Source organism: Trachypithecus francoisi, unplaced genomic scaffold (genome assembly GCF_009764315.1).
Source record: "Trachypithecus francoisi isolate TF-2019V2 unplaced genomic scaffold, Tfra_2.0 Lachesis_group0, whole genome shotgun sequence".
Lineage (NCBI taxonomy): Eukaryota > Metazoa > Chordata > Mammalia > Primates > Cercopithecidae > Trachypithecus > Trachypithecus francoisi.
In genome coordinates, this window is record NW_022681453.1 from 61,131,488 (window position 1) to 61,153,455 (window position 21,968).

At 47.3% G+C, this 21,968-nt stretch overlaps 1 protein-coding gene and 1 long non-coding RNA gene across 2 annotated transcripts; one reads left to right on the plus strand and one right to left on the minus strand.

The window, feature by feature from the left end:
* Positions 1–940: 940 nt before the first annotated feature.
* Positions 941–19,411, minus strand: SEC61A1 (SEC61 translocon subunit alpha 1). Its single transcript, XM_033210889.1, has 12 exons — positions 19,101–19,411; positions 18,757–18,824; positions 15,754–15,819; positions 15,584–15,662; positions 14,492–14,623; positions 12,749–12,858; positions 12,299–12,452; positions 7,604–7,764; positions 5,499–5,696; positions 5,038–5,229; positions 4,579–4,655; positions 941–3,155 (listed from the first exon to the last, which is right to left on the minus strand). The coding sequence occupies exons 1-12, from the start codon at positions 19,105–19,107 to the stop codon at positions 2,969–2,971; spliced, it is 1,431 nt and encodes a 476-aa protein (XP_033066780.1). The 5' UTR covers positions 19,108–19,411; the 3' UTR covers positions 941–2,968.
* Positions 19,397–20,752, plus strand: LOC117083348. The gene is made up of 2 exons (XR_004437056.1): positions 19,397–20,063; positions 20,334–20,752. It is a non-coding gene; the product is annotated as an uncharacterized LOC117083348 (long non-coding RNA).
* Positions 20,753–21,968: the final 1,216 nt, after the last annotated feature.

The following is a 21,968-nucleotide window of genomic DNA, read 5'->3' on the forward strand; positions in this document are numbered from 1 at the left end:
GCTTCCCTGAGCCTGCTCCTGGGGCCAACAGGTACAGAGGGAGCGCAGGGCAGACCTGGCTGCACATGTGTCCTGGCAGTCTCAAAACACAGTGCTGAGGTGTGGCTTCTGCAAGGCCAGGCCCACACTTGTCCATCAGGTGGTCTCAGAGGGACCATCCTGCTCTGGCCCAACTCCCCTTAGAAATCCGTTTCTAAGACAAGGTCTAAGACTACAAGTAAATACTGAGGCTAGAGCCCAGCTAGGAGTAACGACCTCCCACAGCCCTGGTCAGGCCTGCCCTTGGGGCTGCCCTCCCACCTGCCCCTCAAGTTCCTGAGGAAGCACCAGGCCCAGGTGGTGGGGATGGCAGGTTTGGGATGAGGCCCTGTCCAGGACTGGGGAGAGTGGAAATGTGGCCTACCACTGGGGGCTTGGTGTGGAAACAGAAAGACTTTTAGATACATTCTAGGGGAGCAGCCACAAGCCTGCCACTCCCACCCACACAACAGTCGGTCCTTCTGGCTTGGCTAGGTCAGGTCTGAGGCCAGCCTCACAACCAAGGTAAGACTTCTCCGATCACCAGCTGGGTACTGGAGCTGAGGCTCGAAGGGCTTCAAGTTATGGGGCACCAGGCTCCTGCTAGAAGGTTCCCACTCTTCCACGGGGTGGCAGGTGCCTGGCTCAGTAGAGGCCTCTGCATTCTCACGGGACAGCCCGTGCATTCTGCCTCACTGGCAGAGCCCTGCAGTAGCCCCACATGTGTGGCCCAGCAGCCATTTCACTTTATCACAAATGTGAGCACCAGGCTGACATGACCACCAGAAGGGAACTTTTCCAGGCAAAATGCCTGAGCGCCCCAGCCAAGCCTTTGACACACATAAAGTTGCACTCAAGCTTTGGGCCTCACTGGCCTTTGGGGGAATAAAATCTGATTTAAAATTAAGAGAACATGACCAAGTACCTTGTAAAAAATTGGCTTTATTTGTCACTTATTCACCTTGTCTCAGTTATGCCATTTTGGCGTCCACAGTGACAGTCCCCTGGAAGCTGGGGTCAGTCCCCACCCACCCACTGTGACCATCACCCACAGGGTGTGAGTATGGGCCTTGCAGGGCCCAGCCGATGGTTACAGGCTGCAGGCAGGACTATGGGGCTCCTCCTGAGGCCTGGCGCCCTCCAGTCCCCAGCCCACCAGCTTGGGTACAGCTGCCTGCCTGCCAGAGGCCAAGCATTCCTAAGCATGGGCTGGGGAGGCCCTGCCCCTCTGTAGCAGCAGAGTGGGCAGGGCAGTGGGAGAACCATGTGGGTAGGAGGGCATCAGGTCTCAGAGCCTCTCCCCTGCTCAGGACTGGGTCTAGACAAGGCCACGTGTGATAGGGTGGTAAGCCCTGGACCATATGGAGGAGCCTGGGGCCCATCTTGGTTCTGCTGCTGAGTTGCTGGGTGGCTTTGGGCAAGTCCCTTCTTGTCCCTTGGTCACTCTGTTTCCTGGCTAGCACTGCCAGCGAGGTCTCCAGACAGTGTGCCCCTCTGCCAGGCTGTGGCGGTGGCCCTGTGCTTCGCAGGCTGCCGTGTGCCCACTGTCAGTGTGGAGTCTCCCTGATAGGCTGCATGCACCCCCAGGACCCCTTCTTAGGATTGGGGCATCCAGCAAAACATCCTTGGTCCCACCAATGTCTAAAGCCAGCTCGAAACCTCGAGCTCCTCAGGATCTCAGTGCCCAACTCTGCTGCCCTTGCTGCCAGGCAGTGCCTGTCCTAAGAGGGGACTCCCTCAAGGACAGAGGGAGGGTGCCCATCCCCAGGACCTAGGCCACCTGTCAGCACAAACAACTTATTCCAGATATAAACATGAGTCTTCTTATTTCAAACACTGGAGCAACTGATCAACACCACCACAGCCCACACACCCCGAACCTGACTTCATTACCGACCTTGAGCCTGTGCTGTCCTCTCTCTGCTGACAACACTGGTGATGCAGAAAGGAAGTTGGTGGCGTCTGCTCACTTGTGTGCAGTCCTAAGCATGGTAAGAAAACTGAAAACACAGCTGGGTGATCTTCAGCCCAGAAGGTGTAGTGGCTTGTGAGCACTAAGTCAGTTTCTGTCCATGTCTGATAGCCACCACAATGTCTCCCCTTGCTAGGGCAGCCGCGAGGAGACGCGTCCAGTGATGACTGGCAGAATCTAGACAAATGGACATCACTGCAAGGGTCTGTCCCCCTAGCTTGGCCAGGCTCAGTTTGGTAGAGCTGATGACCCAAGGGGACTAAACATGGAGCTAGCAGAAACAGGCAAACTCTAAGTCCAACCAGAAGAGTCAGCTAGAAGAGCCAACAGGTGCACACAGACAAATCCACAGACGGCCGGGAGTGTCTTCTGGGAAAGCCATCCCTCTCTTTTGGAAGAAGTTCTGTCCTTAAAAAAAATCACTTTTAAAATAAGGGAAAACAATGGTGTCTTAAAGAGAAGAACAGTCCTAAGCCAGATATTCCCACGCCTGATTGTGAAGGAGACATGCCAGCAAGGTCCCACGTCTCCGGGAAATACATGATCTGGTCCCAGCTTCACACCCTACTGCCAAAATGAAACGTAGACATTTCAGTTTTTGTGCTTCCAACCAGAGTGAGAAATTCCCTTTGTGGGGAAACAGGTGAGACTGCTGCAGCCGCATGCGGCACTGAGAAGGTGCAAAGGTTAAAACAAAAGTTACATGGACACTTGGGGACAATCCTATACCATTTCCACTTCTCTGGCAGTTGGCTGAATAAAATTTCACTTTCACAGTTCTTTTTGCCAATGCCAGGATAAAAAGCAAAATTTTAAATTGGAAAATGTCTAGCACTTTACACAGTGGAATGAAAGAATATGAAATTCAAAAACATTATTAAACAAAAGTCCATATGCCGCAGCAGCACGCGCCATGATGAGAGCTCCCCTCCCGAGGCGCTTCTGGAGCAGCTTCCGCAACCCGTCCAGGAGACGGGCTCAGAAGAGCAGGGCCCCCATGCTGCCGACCTCACTCTGCTCCTTAACGAAGATCTCAAAGTACTGGTAGATGATGGTGACTGCGAGCAGGATCCCAGTTCCAGACCCAATGGCGCCCAGGAAGTCAGCCAGGACTGAGAGGGCACCGATGCACAGCCCACCGAAGGCCGCGGCTGTGGGGATGTACCTGGGGAAGGGGACACAGTCAGCTCCGGGACACCCACAGAGCCCCCCTGTGAGCCAGGTGGCCAACAGGCTCACCTGGGACTTTGGGACCTAATGCCTCAAAGGCCCCTCTGCTGTCTCCTTGAAAGTCATCTACTGCCTCTAGTGCTCCAGGCCAAGGCGCTGCTGTCCAGGCAGCGGCCACACTGGCCATAGTGGCCAGGAGACTGTAACCAGACCAAACTGAGATGTCACATGAGATTTTGGAGATTTAATTTGAAGACAAGGATGTAAAATATCTCATCATGGTTTTTCTTACATTAATTATAATGTTGAAATGGTACTTTGGATATACTGGGTTAAATATATTAAAATTAATTTCACCTTTTTCTTTTTACTTTTTAAATGTGACTTCTAGAAATTAAAAAAAATTACATGTGACTTGAATTATATTTCTACTGCAGAGTGCTGTAAATTCAGCAGCTTAATATTAAGAGAATGAACTAAATTGCCTACCATCCCTGCTAGGGATTAGAAAATGATCTGAAGTTTGCAGTTCTGGCTTTTCCTGTGGTTGCTTCTTTTAGGTAAGGCCCATAGGACAACCTGGTCTGCAGCTGACTTTGTAGACAGCTTTGTAGGAATACAGCCATGCTCATTTGTCTGTGTCTGTCTGTGGCTGCTTGTGAGTGACGATGGAAGAGATGAGTAGTTGTAATGGAGACTGTGCAGACTGAAGAGTGCTGTGGCAGCATCTAAGGTCACCTGGACTTCGCCCTTCCTCACCTAACTGCTCCATCCCCAAGGGGACAGCTATATCTGGCACCATCACCTCTGGCCCAAACTCTCGCCACAGCCCAGCAGGTATGTGGCCTCCCCCTCTCCCTCTCTAGTGTGGTTTCGTGTATTAGCACTGACCTTCCTAAGAGACTGCAGGCTCCATCCCTTCTGCCCTGCTTCAAACGTAAATCAACCCCTTCCGTGCCCAGCCACAGCCGGCTTCTCTAGCCTTACCGCCACCTCAGGCCCCAAAATGCGCTCAGACGCCAGGACCTGCCTGCTCTGAGCTCAGACTGACCCTCCTCCAGGGTGCTCTCTTCAGCACCTCACCGGCATGAGCCAGGGTGAATGAGGGTCCTGCTGCCGCTCACAGCTGTTGCTCCCAGAACCTTTACCGCACTGTCTCCCACCTGCCTGGCCACATGCTTCCATCTCCTTACCCAGTGGCTACCTCTGGAGGAAAAGGGCTGTTAAGTGTTTATTTTTACATTTCGAGTGTCCAGTACTTAGCAAGTTCATACATATTTAACATTTAGTTCTGTCCTGTAACCCAAGGATAAGATTTAGTGACCCAGTAAGTGCTAGGGTCTATCAGGATGCCCTGCGTGGAAAGGAACAACACATGTCCACAGATGGGAGGTTGGGGACCTGGGGCCGCCACTCACCGATTGAGTTCATGGACCATGGAGGTCTCTCGGTGGCCTCTCATCACCATCTGCTGCTCCTTCAGCTGCTTTGCAACCTGCAGGGTGCCCACAGGGGAGAAGTTGGAATTGGAGGTTGAAGGGGAAACAGGCATTCCACGTGGTACTAAACAGTACCACTTCCAGCACTGACAACAGATCGCCTCTTCCAGCACTGACAATATTCATACAGAGAACTTTAAAACTGCTGCAAGGAAGTTGTATGACAAAGTCTAACTGTGGATTCAGATTCTCATACCTACAACTGATCTACTGGCTGAGCTCCATCTGTCAGCCCTTAAAGCTTCTGAACTGCCCCCTAAAGGAGGACAATTTGTCTGCATGTGTCACAGACCACTATTTATGATGAGGTGACAAATCCACACCCCTTATACTAGCCACACTTTCATCACCCTTCTAGAAGGTTTTGCTTCTACTTACATCTTTGGCAGAGGAACCTGAGACCTCAATCCACGTTTTGGAGAAGAATGCACAGGAGCCCAGCATGAACACTATGTATACAACTGCATGGACCGGGTCTTCTAACACAGAGCCAAAAGATTCTGGAGGGGACAGGTAATAGCAAAGGCCACCAACTGGATAAGCACGTGCAGGACCCCCAGAAGACGTGTCCTGGGGAAGAAGAAACCAAATGCATGTGAGTGCTCCTCATTTTACTTTAGCATCAGGGCAAAAATAGTTCTGAGCAGATGAAAGAATGCAATTTTACTCGGTGCCCATGGTACAATTTTCTTACTGAAAAGATAATTTAATGTGCTGAATTTGTAAAAGTTACAATGGAAAATATCTTTGGATGAAACATCTGTTCATGAGCCAGACACACTGACAGAAACCACTCCAACTAGGTGCATTGCTAGCTCATCTTCGAAGAGCCTACTTACCGACCAGGTGCCCAGCAGGCTGACCAGCAAGTTGCCACTGAAGCGAGCTGAGAGCATTTGGGAGATGACATAAAGGTTGGACACCAGGGCGGACTGCAGGATGATGGGGATGTTGGACGTATAGAAGAGCTTGATGGGGTAGGTGTTGTACTGGCCGCGGTAGCGGGCCGACTTGATTGGCAGGTCCACTCGGAAGCCCTGAGAAGCCAAACAGAACCAAATCCCCTTCACTGCCTCATTCCAGCCTGCTGCACAGGAGCACAGTCCAGCCGGGGACTATCCAGTGGGCCACAAGGGAGGAAATCCTGTGTGCTGGTTCTGGGGCTCCCAGTTTCTGAGAGCTTGTGCCCATTCCTTACCCACCACTGCACTCCTGCACTTTGGGGGAACATCCAGAAGGGGCCCAGAAAAGCTGGTTTAAAAATACACTGAAGGCTAGGTGGGGTAGCTTACACCTGTAATCCCAGCACTTTGGGAGGCCGAGGTGGGAGAATTGCTTGAGCCCAGAAGTTCGAGACCAGCCTGGGCAACACAGTGAGACTATATCTCTACAAAAAATAAACAAAACTAGCCGGGTGTAGTGGTGCATGCCTGTCGTCCCAGGTACTCAGGAGGCTGAGGTGGGACGATCACTTGAGCCTGGGAGGTCTAGGCTGCAGTGAGCCGAGATCACGCCACTGCATTCCAGCCTGAGCAACACGATGAGACCCTGTCTCACACAAAACAAAACATGGAAGTGAGCACGCTGGAATGATCCTTTTTTTTTTTCCCCAAAAGACAAAGCCTATCACATTACATCCACATCTGTGTGGAATATGGAGAAAAGCCTGGAGGCCACACACCCAAATCCCAACAGCGTTTCTCTCTAGCTGGTGATGTTTCCTGAGCTTTTACACTAGCTCTGAGGCAGGGCCACTACAGCAGTGGCCTCACACCTTGCAACAGTTCCTTACGGTGTTTTTAATCATAAACAGAAAAGCTAAACTTTTCTAGGAATACAACCTCTCCCTCTGAAACCCTTGGAGAGTAGAAAGGGTTTATTTTTATGAATTCCCAGTACCCATAACAGGGCTCAGAATACAGAGGATTTAAAAATTAAATACTTAAAGCTGGGCGCAGTGGCTACCGCCTGTAATCCCAGCGCTTTGGGATGTGGAGGCGGGCGGATCACGAGGTCAGGAGATCGAGACCATCCTGGCTAACACGGTGAAACCCTGTCTCTACTAAAAATACAAAAAAAATTCACCAGGCGTGGTGGCGGGCACCCGTAGTCCCATCTACTTGGGAGGCTGAGGTAGGAGAATCTCTTGAACCTGGGAGGCAGAGGTCACAGTGAGTCAAGATCGTGCCACTGCACTCCAGCCTGGGCAACAGAGCAAGACTCCGTCTCAAAAAAAAAATTAAATTCTTAATGATCTGACTGCAAATTCTGGCAAAGCCCCTAAAGAGTTAGCTTTTTATTAAGCAGGAATCTGGCTTAGTCTCAGCAGAAGGAATAGGAAAAGCATGTAGCTGCTATAAATACCTTTCACAAACATCAAACTACCTTTTATCTCTGTCCCTTCTTTTTAATAAACACCAAAAATACAAAGTGGACCATCAAAAAATACAAAGATCAATCCAATTACAGGGAAACAACTAGCAGTTCAGGTTTCTTACTCAGAAGCAAGTTTAAAAGATGGAATACTTTTAAAGGTAAGACAGCTCAAGAAGACAGGCCTTTTCCGAGATGCTGAAGTTACCTATAAATATCACACAAATTTTCTATAAGAGAGCAATGAGGTTTCAGAGCTAGAGTACTCTTTGCTTCTCTTGAACTAAGAACTTAGAAATATATCTTCTTACCTGTTGATAGGCCCAACCCAAAGGAACATGATTTCACAAATGTTAGAACTGCCTTAATTTTGTTTCGTTAATGGCAGGTCCCATGACTCAATGAACGCGCTTGTCCAGCTCATCTGGAAACCTGCTGCCTTCACATACCATCTCATTGTTTCCATACAGTATGATGACAGTGCACCCCACAGAGCGGGGGACTGCACACAAGGCATCCTGACACTTAACTCCAGACCACGGAAACTCCCTGGGGTTGGATCTGGACGCACCTGGAAATAGATGACCACTGCAAAGACAAAGATGGTGGCAATGAGGTTCATGAGGTTGGGGAGATTCTGGCGGTAGAACGCCTCCCGAAGGGCTCGGACCTTGTCTGTGCGTGTGGCCAGCAGATGGAAAAGTGCAATGATAGCACCTTCAAATTCCATTCCTGTTGGCAAAGGAGGACATAAATGTGAAGAAACAAACAGGCAACTCAATTTGCTTCTAGGCTTCTTAGCAGAGAAAAATAAAAAGAGGAAAACAAACTTAAGTTATTAGACACATGGTGCCCATAGCCACAGGGATACAGCATGTATTCTACTCATCCCTCACTTCTCTTCTGTAGAGAATTCAAACTACAGAAACGGGCTATTCTGTTTTTTTTTTTTTTTTTTTTTGACAGGGTCTCTCTCTGTTGCCTTCGCTGGAGTGCAGTGGTGTGGCAGCACCTCACTATAGCCTCAACCTCCTCCTCCTGGGCTCAAGTGATCCTCCTATCTATTTGGAGCCTTCCAAATAGCTGGGACTACAGACGTGCTACCACACCTGGCTAATTTTTTATTTTTGTACAGTTGGGGTCTCACTATGTTACCCAGTCTGGTCTTGAACTCCTGACCTCAAGCGATCCTCCTGCCTCACCCACTCAAAGTGTTGGGATTACAGGTGTGAGCCACAGCACCCAACCACTATTCCACTTTTTAAAATTAACTAGTCTCATTTCTTAGGCACATGAGTCAGTGGCCACCAGAGGTGTGGAATGATGATAATTTACAAAAATAAAAGCAGACTCTGCTGAACTCTAGCTGGAAGGGGTCACCCACTGAAGAGGGGACTCAGAGCCGGCAAATCTACTTTCCTGGAAAATCCTGAGAAGCACAAGTACCCATTCAACAGCTCTGAAGTGCAGGCTGCCCCTGGCTGGTGAGTGGGGAAGCTCCAGCTCTCTGCTCCTCATACCAAGGGTACAAGTACAGAGGATGTGCTTGCATCCACCATGTGGCCCCATCCAAATCACACTGTGCCAGGAGATGCTCCTGAGGGAGGCAGGCCTAGGGGTGGAGTGAGCTTACTGAGGGACTGAGGGAAACGGGAAGGGGACCCAATCTGAGAACCAGACAACAGAGTAACAAGTGAGAGGAAGGCGGGGAGTGTGGTGCATTATTAAGGCCTAAGTTTTAGATATTAGCAAGAAATTCATTTAAGTTAAAAAACTAAAAAGTGAAAGAAAGAAATAAGTGGTAACCTCTGCCGTTCCAGGACGGTGTAACCATCCCATAATGGAAGCCTGGCAACTCACAGTGCTTCTACTGGCAGGAAGCTGGCATTACTTCCAGAAACAGGGTCTCTGTGGGCAATGTGGGGTCATGGTATCGGTACTCTGAGGAGCACTTTTTAAAAAGTCAAATAGGAGTCGGGCACGGTGGCTCACGCCTGTAATCCCAGCACTTTGGGAGGCTGAGGTGGGTGGATCACAAGGTCAGGAGTTCAAGACCAGCCTGGCCAAGATGGTGAAACCCCGTCTGTACTAAAAATACAAAAAAATTAGCCGAGCATGGTGGCGGGCGCCATACTCAGGAGGCTGAGGCAGAAAGCTGCTTGAACCCGGGAGGTGGAGGTTGCAGTGAGCTGAGATGGCACCACTACACTTGAGTCTGGATGACAGAACAAGACTCCATCTCAACAACAACAAAAGTCAAATAGGGACTATATTTGATGGCCACTTTGGAGTAAAATTTATTTTACATGACAGATTAAATAGGAAAACTGAAACTGAAGGCCAGACCATACTTAGAGGACCCATCTAGTACTGTGGAACTTATCAAATGTGTCCATTCCCTTGTGCTTAACAGTGAAATAGAGTGAAATGTAAGAAATGAAGACATCCCACAAAAAGGAAAGCTTCTATTCAACCAAAATAGCTTGGTAGCTGAGGGAATGGGAAGAGTAACCAAATTGATGGTATGTGGGGTTTTCCTTTTAAAAGCACGTTAAATAAAAACTTGAGAAGGGATCACTTTACCCCAAAGCTAATAATTCTGTCCTCTGGACCTAGACCTGGATGGTGAGCCTAGAGAGGTGGCCCAAATCTGTAGTTCAGTTCACGAGCCATTCAGACCCCCAAGTGTCTGACACTGAGGTTGGGTGCTGCAGATGTGACATCTCCAGATTGTGTCTCTGGATGCTGTCAGGAGTAGGTTCTGCTCCTTGATTTTCCTTTCATAGAACAAATTTTCCAAGTTTCACTTTTACCCCTCCCATGACTAAAAAGCAAATGAATCTAGGAAAAGGTGAAACTAAAGAACTCAAAAGCACTGTCCTCAAGTTTCTAACACATGATAGCTGGGACCACCTGCCACATCTTCCTGGACCATTCAGAGATGACATGTCAGGCAGACCAGCTAACCAATGTGACCACTGACCTCCTCTGCTGTGGCTTCTGTGAAAGAGACACCATGTCCTGACTGGCCATCATGTCCTCATTGCACCCTGTGGTGGTCTTTCGTCAGTTCCCATCCTTTCCACCTTTTGGTCCTGTGTGACAAGGCTGGCCTGTTTCCCCACGGTATCGAATTTGGGACTAATTCCCAGTTCTGGATTGTTCTTGCTGCCCAGGGAAGCAGCAGTGATTACTCTCTCTGCCTATAGCATCTCATTCACAGCCTCCCCCATCCCAAGCCAAGCTGCAACGTCTCCAGGCACAGCTGCAAAGCTGCCGTCCCAGCTGTGCCCTCTGTGTGGCTCTCCCTGCCCCTCCTCACCAGGCTCTTCCTCCAGCACCACTCACTGCCCACATGCAGGCCATGGGGCACAGCCCTTCCTGAATGCATCTCGTGTCAGCCAGGTCCCAAACATGAGCAACTGACATTTAGACACATTGACTTCAAGGCCAGACAAACCCACCTTTGCGTCTTAGTTTTCCCCCACCTTGAAAGTGCCTCTCTGGTCCCCTCTCTTACTTGCTTCCTCCAAATGCCCTGACACAATGCTCTCCTGTAGGATGGCTTGGTTGGGGCTGGATTACTGCTGTACACACCTAGCTGCTCTCTCTGCCTTTCAGTGCAGAGCAAATCACTCCTTCCAAACTCTGGCTCCCATCACTCAATACCCTGCTGCAGAATGTAACATGAGCCTCCGGTGGCTACTACTGGGCTGCTAAGCCACCAGGGCCTTCTCCTCTGACTTTACTTCCTTCCCACTCAGGCGCTCCCCAAAGGCCAGTCACCATGATGGTCTTGTCAAATACCTGAACTCCTACAATGCCTTCCCTCTCCTGCCTTTTCACATCCTGGCAAACTTTGCCTTCCAGACCTGCTTCTCCCAATTTACCTTGGATTTCCTAAAATTATACAAAGTACCTAAGGAAGCATCAAATGTGACCTTGCCCACTCTTCTCTATGGCTCCCTACTTCAAGCTCCACTATCCTTTGTAACTTGCTAGGCACATGCAGCCTTCACTTGTCTGGGGACCAGTTTTCCATCTCATTAATGAGATAATATGGTCTCTGGAGGCCAAGGACTCTGTTTCCAACATTCAATTAAAAGAAAACTCTCAAATAATGCATGATTATTTCTCCTGGAATACTCCTCAGTGAAGATATTTAGTGTCAAAAATGTTTATTTCCTTTCCCTAAAAAGTCACACTCTCTAAGGCTTCCCTTGTATGTTTTGACCTTTTTATTAAAAACATGCTCTGTTACAAGATTTCCGTGGCACTTAGTGGATGTAGCACAGCATGCTAATATTTGATATGCATCTACCAGGACCAGGCATCACGTAATTTCATGCTGCTTCTCATTTCATCCTGGTAACCAAGATTCAGTGGTGAGGGAATCTGCCCAAAGCCACCTATGTACAACTAACAGGAACAGCCAGGATTTGAACGCAGGTGCTAAGCTCCAAGTTCAGGCCTTTTCAGAAAGCTGCCCCTTGCATGACCAAGTGCTTTGCTTTAGGAATTTCATTTTTAGAAATTTAGTCACTGAGAGCAGCTGCCAAAATATACAAAGATGAACATATGAGGACGTTCACTGTTTCAATATTAACAATAAAAAAAACCTGGAAATGACTTAACATTGCTTTATCGTTGCAATATAAGGTTATACTGTGCTAAGAAAAGTGAAGCAGGATTGTGTATTCTGACATGCCGAACATTCAGGAGATATTTTTATATGAAAAGTGCAGGTCGGGCGCGGTGGCTCAAGCCTGTAATCCCAGCACTTTGGGAGGCCGAGACGGGCGGATCACGAGGTCAGGAGATCGAGACCATCCTGGCTAACATGGTGAAACCCCGTCTCTACTAAAAATACAAAAACTAGCCGGGCGAGGTGGCGGGCGCCTGTAGTCCCAGCTACTCGGGAGGCTGAGGCAGGAGAATGGCGTAAACCCGGGAGGCGGAGCTTGCAGTGAGCTGAGATCTGGCCACTGCACTCCAGTCCGGGCGACAGAGCGAGACTCCGCCTCAAAAAAAAAAAAAAAAAAAAAAAAAAGAAAAGTGCAAGTTAGGTATCATTATAATTATAAGCCTATTTGTGTTTTTAAAACTTTGCAGTTTTAAAAACTTTTCTGATTTTAAAAATCAGAAGAGATAAACCTAAAACTGATATAATTTTTCTGTGGAACGGGGGGATTTTTGTCTTCTGCTTTGCATTGCTTAATAGTTTTTGCTGAAAGCTGTCGCCACTAGAGGAGCACACGGCCCTTACCTCGGCCAGTGTTGACAGTGGTGGGGCTGAATGCCTTCCATACGATGGTTTCACAGATGTTAGTTGCAATGAAGAGGGAGATACCAGAACCAAGGCCATATCCTTTTTGCAGGAGTTCATCCAAAAGTAGGACAATTAAGCCAGCAACAAAGAGCTGTAAAAATTTAAAAATACAAGACTATGTGTTACTGCTCCCCATGGACATTGTTCCGTCCTTCAGTAATTGGGTTCTCTGATATAAATGCTGAAGACAGAGTGAGATCACATCCTCAGTCCCAGACAGTGGTCAGTAGAGCCTTTCTCTGCTGAATTCAGAGGGCTAACCCAGAGTCTTAGGCTTCTGCTTCCTTTCAGTAGGAGTTCCTTTTAGGTGTGGTTGATATTCGTTATGTGAGAACTGTAGGTAAGTGTGAGGGGCTACTCAGAGGGAGATGTTAGCGTAACAATTACCTGAATGGTGATTAGCAGGCAAATGCCAGCACCCATTTCAGAAGGGTCCCCATACATCCCGGTCATCACATACACGATAGACTGGCCGATAGTAATGATCATGCCAAATACTAGAATTAAAAGAAAGAAGTGTTTTCCAAGCGGGTCACTACACAGAGCAAAAGAAACAGTTCAGAAACACCCACTCAACGCCAGGCACAGGGGAGAACAAAGATGAAGAGCAGTGATACTACCTCCAAGGGGCTCGACTGAGAACATGCTAAACCATCACATCAGCAAAGTACATGATGAACCAAAAGCCTTTTAACAAAAGCACACTTGTTCTTTAGTTTCACCCTTTCCTAGATTCACTTGCTTTTTAATCATGGGAGGAGTAAAAGTGATACTTGGAAAATGTGTTCTATTCAAAGAAAATCAGGGAGCAGAACCTACTCCTGACAGCATCCGGAGACAATCTGGAGACGTCACACCTGCAGCACCCAAACTCAATGTCAGGCACTTGGGGTCTGGATGGCTCATGAGCTGAACTACAGATTTGGGCCACCTCTCTAGGCTCACCATCCAGATCTGGGTCCAGGGGACAGAATTATTAGCTTTTGGGTAAAGTGATCCCTTCTCAAGTTTTTATTTAATGTGCTTTTAAAAGGAAAACCCGACATACCATCAATTTGGTTACTCTTCCCATTCCCTCAGCTACCAAGCTATTTCGGTCTAAGAGAAGCTTTCCTTCTTTTTTTTTTTTTTTTTTTTGAGACAGAGTCTCTCTCTGTTGCCCAAGTAGGCTGGAGTGCAGTGGCGTGATCTCGGCTCACTGCAACCTCCACCTCCCAGGTTCAAGCAATTCTCCTGCCTCAGCCTCTAGAGTAGCTAGGATTACAGCACATGCCACCACACCCGGCTAAATTTTTGTATTTTTAGTGGAGACAGGGTTTCACCGTGTTAGCCAGGATGGTCTCCATCTCCTGACTTCGTGATCTGCCCGCCTCGGCCTCCCAAAGTGCTGGGATTACAGGCATGAGCCACCGCGCCTGGTGAGTTAAATTTTTCTATAAAACACTTGCCAAATAACTACTATGTGCCAGGCACTGTGGCAGTGATTATTTAATCCATACGACAGCTCTGAAGTAGCCATTACTTCCTTCTAAGTAATAATGAAATGGTGGCCAAGGGTGCTAAGACCTCCAAGCTCTGATCCTTCCCTCCATTACACAGCCTCAGGAGCACTCCAGACACTCTCCCCTGCCTTGCCCGGCCCATCCCCAGCACCTAGCACCTCTGCTCTCCCAGAACTGCTCATGCTAACACAGGCCATGGAGCAGGGTTGGCAGGCCAAGGAGGTTGCAGCACAAAAGAAAAAACTGTTTGGGCTGGGCATGGTGGCTCACGCCTATAATCCCAGCACTTTGGGAGGCCGAGGCAGGTGGATCACGAGATCAGGAGTTCAAGACCAGCATGGCCAATGTAGTGAAACCCCATCTCTACTAAAAACACAAAAATTAGCCAGGTGTAGTGGCACGCACCTGTAATCCCAGTTACTCAGGAAGCTGAGGCAGGAGAATTGCTTGAACATGGGAGGCGAAGGTTGCAGTGAGCCAAGATTGCATCACTGCACTCCAGCCTGAGCAACACAGTTAGACTCCATCTGCCGCCCCCCGCAAAAGAAAAAGAAAACCTGTTTGATGCCATTATAGCAAATACAAATTCTCCAACTATAGACATCAGATTATTCACAATCTTTCTTACACTTTTGGGCCCCGTTGAAGAGAGCTCGGTCTTTTGGGGTGTCACCAACTTCAATTATCTTGGCGCCAGCCAAGAGTTGCATTATAAGGCCAGACGTGACAATGGGAGAGATCCCCAGCTCCATCAATGTGCCTTGAGGAAACGGAGAAGCAAAACAGTCAATATTAGCTTGGAAACATAGTACATTATTTTAAAAATGAATGAGCAAAATTTGACTGGGTAACCTTTATATGAAACTAATGTGTTTCAGTTTCCTAGCTGCATTTAATTTAGAGAACCCCAAAATATCAACGATTAGTGTATAATTCAATTTATTCTGTTCAGCCTGCGAGGCAACATCTTATTCTGTTTAGGAAGTCACATGGTGTCTAAACAGATTGCTGCATTTAAATTCACCATAAACAGATTCATTCTGGTTTTAGAGATAAGAAACGTTTGTCTCTTCATCAGTTAATAAAAAAAGGATAACATTCAAATAATTCCCAGAGTCTGGAAAGGGAGCCTGTACAATTGTATCTAGTTGTGAATAAGCCTCTACTTCCCATTATGTTAAAATGAGCTATACGTCCAACTGATTTGGAATTTAATTCAACTATGTTTTTAAAATGAGTTAATCAAATGCAGTATCAACATACATATTCAGAATCCTCCCAAGTCCCATAGGTAACTGGTTAGAGGATACAAAACACTGTTACATATTTTTTGACAACATATGTAACCTATAGATATGAAAAAGATACAGCTGAAAAACAAATTATATATTCTGAAGAATGTTATCAATGGAAATGTCATCATTTCAGGTATTCAAAAAGTATTCTAGTTGTTTTTCCATGTTTTTATTCTTTCTATAGCATAGACTTATCTTGTCAATACAGGTTTTGTACTGCACTCAAATACGATTCCAAATATGATGGTATGCCTTGGTGCTGAACTCAGCATTTAATAAGGCTACTCAACACAGCATACTAACATTCTTCACTCTATTTTCCAAGTCACTCTCTAAGTTCCATATAAAGCCAAAGCCTATAATTTAACTAAGTGAAGCTAAGTAAGCCCACACTCTACAGAGAAAAGACAGAGCCAGAGTCCTACCTCTGTTAGAGGCTAGAATCACTCTCATCCAATAGAAAGGGTCAGCTGAATCTGAAGACATGATCCCAAACAGGGGAATCTGGGAATAGGCAAAGAGCAAAACAGTCAGCACACCTGTTTCCAGCTACTTTTATCCCCCTCCCCAATACGAAATACAAGCCTTAGCTTACCTGGCAGCACACTAAGAAGATAAAGAGGGTGATAGCGGTCCACAGCACTTTCTCTTTAAACTGAATCTAGAGTAGAAGCGAATGAATTAAAGCAGGGAGTTACTTTCAAAAGCAAATTAATAAAAATGGACTCAAATCAGACCCCTTTCTCTAAAAATGGACTCCAACCAGACCCTTTCCTCTGTTCAGCAGAGAAGCTGAACCATGTACCAAACATAAGTACCATGTACTGCGTAACTTCCACAGAGCACAATGCAAGGGCCTATAGGCATCACCCTAGTTCACCTCACACCACAGAGAGTTATCTTTATTTTACAACTCAGTCTTAGAAGACTAAATAATTTGTCCCAAACCCCAATGCTAAAAAGTGAGTTTGAGTCCCAAACTGTACTTTTAACCATTAGCATTAACAGTTAAGACTCAAGATCGAAGAATGTCACAATAGAACATGACTTGTAAAACACACGAGCAACCACTTTTCATTTGAGTGTAAGTCACAAAACCTTGTTATTCTGGAGTCAGGTAATTTGGAATTGCTCAATAGTGTATTTTCTATGAATTAAGGGTAAAATAGTGTAATAAACAATATTGGGGAAGGGCAGGAGAGTTGCACGTTTTACCTATTAGTAACATCTGTTAAGGATTTTCACATCTTCTCAGGTACATAGGTTGCACAGGTGACAAGAATCGCTGTAAAAATGACTATTAAGTATCATAAGAAAGGTTTAGACCTCCCACCCAAAGCCTCTGTCTTTAAAGAGTAGAGTGGGAACTATTCCAGGTTTTCTGCCTCTGAAACTGAGTGTCTTCACTAGTGTCTGCTGCCTACACTAGACTAATGGCTTTAGAGGGCTTAACAAATATGAATTATTGTACAGACGGAAGATTCTGAGGTTGAAATACCTTGTGAGAGACTGACAGTATTAAGTGAACAAAACTGTGTTCTTTAAAAACACTTCTAGGCAGGCACTGAGTCAGCATTCCCGGCCCTCTGGCCAGAACAGGAGTCAGTCCTCTAACTATACATGCAGGCAAAGTAGGGCACAGTCATACAGCCACACAAGGGTGGTGTGAACTAGTGTTCAGATACTTCATCCAAAGGTGAGGGCATTCACAGGACTCTTCTACTCTTGAGAATGCTCCTCTTCCCACCTATCATCCCACCACACTAAGAAAGTAGAAAGTGGCCAAGAAAAGGCAGCGCCATTTCAGAGTAACCTGTCTGAAATGAATCTTGACGGGAAACAAACAGCAGACAATTTTTTCAAGACTTTTTAATCACCAAGTCCCCTCTCCTGGTTACAATCAAATTTAACATCAAAACCCCAAAAGCTCTTTTTCCAAGTCCTGTCTCCTCTGCCTCTCTCTAGCCCCTAAATCCATTCTTGCTCAGTACCGCAGTTCATCCTCTGATGTGAAAAGCCTCTAAACCAACTCTAGTCCTCTCCCTTCCTTCCAAAGTGACATTCTCATGTCTGGCCCTTGTTATTCATCTCCTATTGTTCCCCACCTTCCATTATGTTCTATCAATAGGAACTACATCTAACAACCCCTCATCCAAACATGCTACACTCTTGTCACCAATGCCTTTGCAAACGATATACTCCTTTTACTTGGAATTCCTTTCCATCCCTTCAAGGAGACTTCTATTTGTCCTTCAAAACCACCATAGGACATCATGTCTTCCAGAGTTAATCCCTTCCTGAGCCACTGCTATACCTTGCACATATTTCCCTTGTTCCATCTACCACACTGAGTTACAAGGCCAATGTCACATAGCTACTAAGGAGCGATGTAAAGAGTGGGACCTAGGCTTGCCTGCCTCCAGAGCCATACCCCTCCACTACATTGGAATTGAGGGGTAAAGTTTTACAAATTCGTCCATTAAAAGAAGCACATGGACATTTCTATGAAACTATTTTAAGTAAAAAACGAAAGTGGATTCCAAGAACCCAAGTGTCCATGTGAATGCTTTAACAACAGTTTGAAAAATAATGTGAGGGGCCGGGTGCGGTGGCTCAAGCCTGTAATCCCAGCACTTTGGGAGGCCGAGACGGGCGGATCACGAGGTCAGGAGATCGAGACCATCCTGGCTAACACGGTGAAACCCCGTCTCTACTAAAAACTACAAAAAAAAAACTAGCCGGGCGAGGTGGCGGCGCCTGTAGTCCCAGCTACCCGGGAGGCTGAGGCAGGAGAATGGCGTGAACCCGGGAGGCGGAGCTTGCAGTGAGCTGAGATCCGGCCACTGCACTCCAGCCCGGGCGACAGAGCGAGACTCCGTCTCAAAAAAAAAAAAAAAAAAAAAAAAAAAAAGAAAAATAATGTGAGGACACAAACATTTTATTCTCCACTCTCTAACCTAGGAACCTGACGAAACTTTTTTTCGTTATTTGACAGCTGCACTTATACTGGCAACACTCACTCCACACAATTTCGGATTCAACACAGTTCTACATTTAATCTTTCCTTGTTTTAATACATTCGCTGTGAAAAGCAGCAGACTTCATAAAAGAATAGCCTTTATTCTCGCTATTGTGACAGCCTACATAAAAGGTACAAACTCATTTGTAAACACTAAAGTGACAGCCCTTCCCTTTAACAGATGGATACAAAGGGCATTTCCCGGAAAAAAAAAACCAACCCATGACCTGCTCCCGTTGGAAGTGAAAAAGGGAGGGTAACTCAATCTGCTATCCTAACTGAGGCCTTCTTCATTCACGGCTCGGATCCATTTTTGGGACAGGGCAACCGGAGGCTTTGTTCTCGGAGCAACTTCCACCAAAGATGCTCCAAATACAGCACGATGACTTCGGTGGAAATTTCCACACAACCAGGTCACCTTTCGACAGCTCTCCGGAATAACAGAGCACTACTACACTCCAAGGCAAGAGAAGGGAGAGTTTCCATTGCCGTGCTGAAGCCATTTTTAATCATACTGTAAACTTCCAGAGTCCAGACAGTTTCCTGAAACCTTCTTTGTTGGCAATTTGGGGTACTTACCTTCCTCTCCGGCTTCTGAATTTCCGGCAGGATGACACAGAAGGGTTTGATGACTTCCAGAAATTTGACTTTGATGGGAGAAACAAAACAGGAAGAGTTAGAACACAGAGAACTAACCGTCCGCGCTACCCAGGGAAGCCTTCTGCCCAGGACGAGTGAGAGCAGGGGCCAGGGGAGCCAGCCGCACCCGGGACTCGTGGGGATACTCGAGAAGGGTCGGGGACACCGGCCGCGTTCTGCAGGGGGCCGGGCAGGGCTGGCCGGCGGGCGCTGGACCGCACGGGTGAGGGGAAAGGGGATCTGATCCGTCCCGGCCTCGGTAGAGCTGCCCCTGCAGGACTCACTTGCCATGGCGGCGGCTGCTCGGGCTCCGGGTCCCGCTTCGGCTCAGCTCTGCTCCGCGTGACGCGACGCTGCCCGCGGCCCAGTCTGTTCCACCGCACAGCACCTCCGCCGAGAGACACGTCAGTGCTAGCCCGGCGGCGAGCGGCACGGCGAGGCGTGGGGCGGGGCCGGGGCCGGGGCAGGGCCTCAGGTCGCTTCCGCTTCCTGCCACGCGCGTCCGCCGGCCGCCGCGCCTCGCCGCGGCGCGCCGCTTACGCCGAGACCACAAGCCCCGGCATGCAGCGGGGCTCCTGGGGGCCTGTCGCGAAGGAGCGTGGCGCGCGGGGCACGCCGGGACTGGCGGTGTGCGGCTGCGCAAACTTGTAACGCGAGAGCGCGTGGTGAGAGTGTGTCACGTCTCTGGAGACGGGGACGGTGCGGTCCGACGAACAAACTGAGGCAGGCGCGAAGCGTCGTGTGCGCGTGTGGCCCTGAGGGCAGGCGGAGACCCTGGTGGCTCCCATACGCGTAACAGCACTCACTGCTCTTTGACGTTAGTGAATAGAACGTAAGCTCCCTGGAGCAAGGACCTTGTCCCAGCGTCGACCGCGGCGCCAGTCACCTCGTAGGTCCCAATCATTACCTGCTGAGTAGGGCGCGGGCTGGTGGGGCTTACCGAGCACCCTCGCTGGTTGAGTCATTAAACAAACCCGGAGGCCTGTCGTGGGTGTAGGATCCCTTCCATCTGAGAACGAATGGGATGAGTTTCTGAAGAGACTTGGCCCGAGAAGGGCCGGGGCAGCTCGGGAAGTAGCCTCACGGAAGAATTCAGGAAGGACTCCTGGGAGAGTACCTTTGTGCTGAGCCTTGATGGATTCTGGCAAGAAGGAATGAGGGAAGAGGGTGTTCCAGGTTGAGGAGACTGGTGTGGACAAGGCGTGGCGGTGTGATTGCCCAGAATGAGTGGGAAAGGGGGATAACGGGTAGGGCAAGGGATGCTGGGGCTGGGGGTTGGAATTTACTTTCAGGCATCTGTAGTCAGCAGGTATAATGTCATCTAAGAGAAATAGATTTCATGCTGTGAGCATTTAGCGGGGAGAAGGAGGGCATGCTTTGTGGGATCAGGCGAGGTTTCATGGAGCTAAACCTTGACCAGGACAGATAGAGTTGGAGGTACGTATGTGGCAAGATGCTTTTTTGCTTTTAATTTAGGTGTCAACTATTTGGATTTTTCCATTCTCTCCCATTTCTAGCAGATAAACAGGTTTTGTAAATCCTTGGCTCAGAAAGTTGGACAGGACAGGAACTCTTTTTTGGAATACAAACCCACTGGTGGAAAAATCAAAGGACTACTGGAAACAGGCTGATAACTTTAGTGAAGTGGTCTAGGTGTCACATCACTTGATATCCATCCCCCACCCAAAAGGGGAAAAAGAAGACACTGACTGTTCATTCAGACTCTGAAATGCAACCCATCTTCACTTCCAGGACCCACTGATGATCTCTTCTGGAGTTTTGGCCTGAAGCTAAAACTGGCAGCCCCTGGACTAAGTTCAGCATATAGACTAGATTCGATATTTAGCCTGTATGCACCCTGCACCATATTGATGGTTACAATGTTGAAATATTTCGAGGGTAAATAATTTCATGGTAATTACAATAAATGTTACAATTAATGATAGAAATTTTAACATAAACTCATTGGTTTGTGTTAATAGTTGTAGGATGTCATTTCCATTGACAATAGGCCTCCTGTTGTTTCCACATTATGACACAATCTGGCCTGTGTCACTGCAGGGACTGCAGCCGAGTTACATGTGTTAAAACACTAATTGCTTTAGGAGAGTCACTAGTTTAAAATACTTTTATTGGACTGGGTGCAGTGGCTCATACCAGTAATCCCATATTTTGGGAGGCTGAGGCAAGAGGATCACTTGAGCCCAGGAGTTCAAGACCAGCCTGGGCAACATGGCAAAACCCTGTCTCTACAAAAAAATACAAAAAAAAATTAGCCAGGCATGGTGGCACATGCCTGTAGTCCCAGTTACTGGAGAGGCTGAGGTGGGAGGATCCCTTGAGTCTGGGAGGTCGAGGCTGCAGTGAGCTGAGATCTTGCCACTGCACTTCAGCCTGGGTGATGACAGAGTGAGACCCTGTCTCAAAAAATAATAAAATACTTCTATCGTAAGCACATACATTAATTCTTCAGAAAATAGGTATGCAGTGTTTTATATTTATATATTTAAGATTTTATTAGGGAATATCAGAAACATCCACCTAGAATGAGACAACAAAAATCTGGATGAAGTTTCAATACTTTTAAGTATGATAAATGTAAATCTTGATATCTGCAGAAGGAACAAGAAATTTATAACAATAATGAATCCCAGCCTGGAACTTCTTTTGATACTGTTTAAGAATCAGCACAAAATAAAATTTATTATTTATAAGATAAACTTTATTACATAAACTCTATAGTTTTGTAATGAAAAAATAATTTTTCAACCAAAAATTTGTGTGACATTGCTAGTGACAGAAATGTTGGGTATTTAGTGCTCAGAAGTTCTGTTGTTAAAAGATCAAAGTGTTAAACATATATTTCATCAGAATGCTCTTAAAGCTTGTGCAAGTGAAGAAAATTTGTGATTATCGAGAAAAAAAGTTAAAAGAATATAATCAGTTTCATACATTAAGTATTTGAAAACTTAGAACTCCCAGAAAGGTTATCAGAGTGAGGATAAAGCAATCAAAAAGATTTAGGGCCAAGCTCGCTGGCTCATGCCTGAAATCTCAGCACTTCAGGAAGCCACAGTGGGCAGATTGCTTGAGACTAGGAGTTCGAGACCAGCCTGGCCAACATGGTGAAATCTCACCACTGCTAAAAATAA